This window comes from Pteropus alecto, unplaced genomic scaffold, assembly GCF_000325575.1.
Source record: "Pteropus alecto unplaced genomic scaffold, ASM32557v1 scaffold125, whole genome shotgun sequence".
Lineage (NCBI taxonomy): Eukaryota > Metazoa > Chordata > Mammalia > Chiroptera > Pteropodidae > Pteropus > Pteropus alecto.
The window spans coordinates 8,819,666-8,824,843 of NW_006436888.1; the positions used below are offsets into that span (position 1 = coordinate 8,819,666).

The 5,178-nt window shown below is 59.4% G+C and overlaps 1 protein-coding gene across 4 annotated transcripts in view; it reads right to left on the bottom strand.

Moving 5' to 3' along the window:
- The window catches only part of KCNAB2 (potassium voltage-gated channel subfamily A regulatory beta subunit 2), a 78,301-nt gene that overhangs the window by 5,612 nt on the left and 67,511 nt on the right, over window positions 1-5,178 (bottom strand). For 3 of the 4 annotated variants that reach the window (XR_001517115.2, XM_006914399.3, XM_006914398.3), the window contains 2 exons: window positions 1,883-1,968; window positions 41-161 (listed from right to left, as the gene is read on the bottom strand). Coding sequence is in view for 3 of the 4 variants with exons in the window: in XM_006914399.3 (XP_006914461.1) it covers window positions 41-161; window positions 1,883-1,968 (207 nt within the window). In the remaining variant the exon portion in view is untranslated. Of the gene's footprint in view, window positions 1-40; window positions 162-1,882; window positions 1,969-4,712; window positions 4,758-5,178 lie in introns of all 4 variants that reach the window. The other variant, XM_025048587.1, reaches the window with a different exon arrangement.

Consider the following 5,178-nt stretch of genomic DNA (forward strand, 5'->3'; position numbering starts at 1 on the left):
GAGGGGGCGGAGGCAGGGGCGGGGCGAGGGCGGTGCCCACCGATCTTGTGGAAGAGCTCAGGCAGCTGCACCTCCACCTTCTCGCGCTGGAACATGTGGTACTCGGCCTGCTCGCAGATGGGCGGGATCAGGTTGAACTGCCGGGCCACGGAGTAGGCCTCCTGTGGGTGCAAAGGGGGCTCGATGGTCCCTGTCTGTCAGTGGGTCTGGGGACCCCCTGGGAAGCGGGGAGAAGACACAAAGGCATCCCCAGGGAAGGGCTGGCCTGCCTGTCCCTCCCCGCTCACAGCTTTCCTGGGAGAGCCTGGGATAGGATATGGGTTGTCGGACCGAGGGGGCTGGGATTGACAGGGCAGCACACCCAATAGTGAGACTTGGGTTCTGGCACTTTCTGGCTGGGAGGCTTTGGGCAAGAGGCTCACCCCCCTGTGCCTCAGTTTCCCCATCTGTCATGACAGTCAAATGAGCCAGTGGCGTTTGCAGCCCCCACAACAGTGCCTGCGGGCTCCACAGTTACTGTGTTTATCATGATGGTCACTCTGGGGCCAGGACCCGGGATGACAGCGGCGGCAGAAGACACTAGGTCCGGAGCGAGAGCGGCTGGCATCAGCCCATTGCTGGAACTTGCCGCTCAAGGCCTCCACGGGGCAGACCAGACGAGCTAAGCCAGGGCCAATGTCTGCAGACAGACCCCTGGGAAGCCCTGTCTGCCAGCCCGGGAGACCCCTGGGAAGCCCTGTCTGCCAGCCCGGGAGACCCCTGGGAAGCCCTGGCTGCCAGCCCGGGAGACCCTCTCCCCTTTAGCTGCAGACTCAGCTCTCACATCTGTAAAACGGGGAGAAGGTGCTGTTGGCTTCGGGCAGCTCCAGAAAGATGCCGAATTCTCATTAACGGCAAAGCTGAGTAATGCCAGGGGCCGCCAGGGTTGTGTTTAACTCGAAACGAAAATCCCACTTAATTTCTTGGATGGAGTGGAAACCTGGGGCTCGCCAGAGGAGAACCCCCTTCCAGGGGTGCCGGGATATGGGATTCTGGGAGGTGGGGCAGGAAGGGCTGAGGCTGAGAGCGGCTCTGGAGGGAAGGGGGGTGAGTAGTCTCGGGAGGAAGATGGGGAACCGGGAAGACCCAGTCCCCAGGCCTCTGTCCCGCAGCCCCCCACTCCCACCCCGTTGGCCCTTTTGGGATCCCTTAGAAATATCATGAAGCCTCTGCTGCCCTCGGCCTCAGATGGCTCTCGTGGAGGGAAAGGAAAATAAAATGAAGGAGACGCTCTCCTGAGAGTGTGGGTGAGGGCCCAGCACCGGGGTGGACTCTGGGGGCCCAGCAGCCGCTCACATTCTGAGGCAGCCCAGACTCTCGAGCCGCATGGCCTGGGCATTCATCTCAGCGCGAGCTGTGTGGCCTTGGGCCTGTTACTCAACCTGTGCCTCAACCTGCATATCTGAAAAACAGGACAGCAGCGCTCAGCTCCTAGGGTGTCGTGAGGATCAAACAGGAGTTCGTCCGCACGAAGACTTTGACTCTAACGGCCCTGGAAGCTCAGGAGAGCTCAGCGTGAGTGCCTGAGGCTGGTGTCACTTGAGCTCCAGGACCTTCGCTAGGAGCTTCGCACCTGCCCTCAGGACAGCCGCATGAGGGGGAAGGTGGTCCTCACAGCCTCGTTCTACAGGTGGGGAAAGCGAGGCTCAGAGAGGTCGAGTCCGTCTTAACACAGATAAACTCCACCTAGTGCTGAAGCCACAAGTCACAGTTATATGCGTGATCGGAACTGGCCAGGGCCCCGGGAGCTCCATCCACAGAGTGGGGGCAGGGAGCCCGCTCCCGCAGACGGACACACACACACACACACACACACACACACACACACACACACACGCCGTACCATGATCTCCATGGAGCTCCAGCGTGACGTGCCCCAGTACATGGCCATCCCCTGGTTGATGACGTGGGTCATGGCACGTACGGTCTCTGTCGTGAGAGAAGGGGAAATTGCAGGTGGCGGGGGCGGCCGGGGGCCTGGGGCCTGGGGCCCAGCCTGGGGACATTCTGCAGATGCAGGCGGGGCGCCGGGAGCAGGCAGAGGGCGCTGCGAAGGTGTCTTGCAAGCAGTGTACTTCCTGGCTCCGAAGTCGTGCGGCAGGGGATCGCCGGGATGACAGAAAACAGTGAACCCCAGACCCAAAATGGTCTTGAAAACCATTTTCCCAAACAGTTACGGGTCTTACAGAATCCTTGAAGAACGGGCTATGGATGGACTGGGGCGTTTCTGTGGCAGAGTAGAGGGATGAGGGGAGGGGATTCTAGACTCTGGAAGCGGGGTGGTTCTCCGGTCCCAGACCTAGACCCAGATGGTCAGGAAGAACCAGGTACGGACTAAGGTTACAATCGGACTGGCTCAAGGCAACAGGAAGTAAACACACGTTGCCTGTTTCCGGTCTGCTACTTTGGGCTATTTCTGATTCTCAGTGGCATCTGGAAATGGAAGGGGGAGGCGATGATGGCATCTGTAGGGGCGATGGGCATGGTGTGGGGGGCCCTGGGTGGCACCGGAGGTGGGGGCGGCAGGCCGGATCTCTCTTCACGTCCAGGGGAGCCGGAGGAGTACGTGGACAGCCCTGCTTGGGCCACGCAGCCCGTCCCCAGGCTGGACAATTCCCCCAGCACGGGACAGTAGTGGCTTCTGCTCCCAGGACAATGGGGGTGTGGGTGCCCTGCTATGAAGGGTCACAGTCCCCATGTGCTCTGAACACTGGACAGGTGAGAAGTGCAGTGTCCTAAGGACCAAACCACTGGAAACCCCCAGGCCTGCCTTTTAGGTCAGAGAGAAGCTCACCCCACAGTAGATTCTTCCTAGGACTCGAGAAAGTTTTTGAAAAATAAAGTCTGTCAGGTATAGCTCCCTCCGAGGCTGCTTCAGCCTCACAGGGATGCTGTGGTTTTTAAAACAGAACTTGGCCTTAGATTTTTAAATTTCCAATGTCTCTTAGCTTTGGGGGGTGAGGGCTGCTCCCCTAGATTTCTCCCAGGCCCCATACAGTGCTTGCAAGTTTGGCTGCCCAAGGCCGTGTGGGAAGTAGAGCTGGAGAACAGGCATGATGGGGACCCTTGCCCGAGGTCCCCTGGGGCCCTGGGTGGTGGTCTCAGCGGGTTCGCCCAGGACTCCTGAAAAGTCACACCTGGGCTTCTGCCCTGCCTTCACCTTCCTTCCAAGGTCAGGGACTGGGCTCCTCCCGCCCGTCCCCGGGAGGAGGGCTGGCTGGCGGGGGAGCCCAAGGCCCCCGGGACTGGCAGCGGGCCGCTGCTTTAATGCCAACGCCATTCAGTGAGAAGAACAGCGCCTGGTTGGAGAGTCTCACTGAGGGTCTCGGGGAGACACCTGCCCACATCCTGGCCCGGCTTTCCTTGTTGGGTTCTTTAGAAACACTCCTGGGGACACCTGTGACCGTGCGGCGTCACTGCCCGATTAGTCAGCCAGGGCGCAGGCCCACATGCTGGAGAGGGAAGCCGAGGGCACCCCGTCCACCAGCCTGGCCCCTCGCAGGGCCCTCGGCTGACGGGGGAACCGCACGAGGCACTGCAGTGCCCCTTCCATGCAGAGAGGGTGTCCACTGGCACCTGGGGGACAAGGCCACAGTGGGAGCCTGCGGCTGGCCTCAGAGGGGAGGGGTCCTGGGCAAAGGCTCCTGGGTTCCCTGAGGGTCCCGGGCAATGGCAAGCTGGGCACGGAGCTCACACCCAGGAGTGCGGCACTCTGCACCTCTGCCCAAGCGTGAGGTCAGTGGCCCCAGAAACAGGACAATTAAGGACAACTGCCCTTCATCTCAATATTGAACGCTGTGGGACAGAAACGGGAGAGCTGAATCCTGCAGATGCCGCCAGACCCGTGGCATCTCCTGCTGCGTCGCAGATGACATGAGGAGGGGGCAAGTGGCAGCGCCGGTCGGCGGGCAGGAGACTTGCCCTTGTGGGACACAGCCCAGTGCCCAGGGAGGCCGAGGCCTGCCCTTGGTGTGGGAGTCCGGGGACCCCTCAGCTTCCGGGCGGGAGAGACCAAGCAGGGCCACAGGTTGTCCTGGGTCTTGTGTCTCCCAGGGGGAGAATGACTGCCTTTCAGTGGAGAGGTCAGGCCACACGGCATGGGGTGAGAGTGGCAGGTGGCCCAGCCCGCCCGGAGAGGCGACCACTGCCCTCGCCAGGACGCTCACGGAGGAGCCAGCGTGCTCTGCACGGGGCGGCTGGACCTGGGGCTCATTGCTTTTGGCTGAGGTGGGAGCTTAGCAAACACAAACTACAAGAAGCACAGAGATGTGTCGGGGCTACATGTTCTGGGGTCCCCGATGTGTTCACTCTGGTGGGAACCTGGTCTCCCCCAGCCCTCTCCCAGTCCATCCAGGGTCAAGGTTTCAGGCGCCGATCGCAGCATCCCCAAATCAAGAGAGGCCCCGGCAGACGGCCGGCCGGCCCCCGAAGGTCACAGCAATGCCAGGCGGGGAGGGGGCATGCGCACGGAAGGACGGGAGGCATGGAATGGCAGCGTGGCCTGGGCGGGGGGCTTTTCCTTCACTTGCAAGATGTTCTCAGAGGGCGTTTGCTTTCCCCTTATGCATTTTATGAAGAAGTTTGTCATCGGGGGAAAAAGTAAATAAAATCACTGTCTCATAAAATGCAGCTTGGACACAGAAGTCAATAGTCGGGCCAAGGGTACTGTGTACCTTCTATGATGAATGTCCTGGACTTGGAGGAACTAAATGGGTCCCCTGGTGATAAAAGAAAGATTTAAAGAGACCAGAGTTTATAGCTGTGGGAACATGGAGAGGCGTGGAATGACAAAGGGCACGGGAAGAGGCACAGATCACTCTGCAGGATACTCGTTTTGTTAAAACAGACACACACACACGCACACGTGACGGTGTACATATATATACATGTACATATACGTGCGTGTGTATTTATATATACACATATATATAAATAAACAAATGAAAAACATAACTCGAACACAACTTAATTTTCCAAGTCTTTGAAGCACGAAAGCACAAATGAGAAGCCGCCAGAAGCAGGAAGTCGGGGGAGACGGGAGGGGCGGAGATGGTGGGAGTTGGAAGAATAAATACGCTCCCCGAAACCAAACCGATTTTCAAAGCCCTGCGTGCTTTTTCCCTGCCAAGTAACACTCTT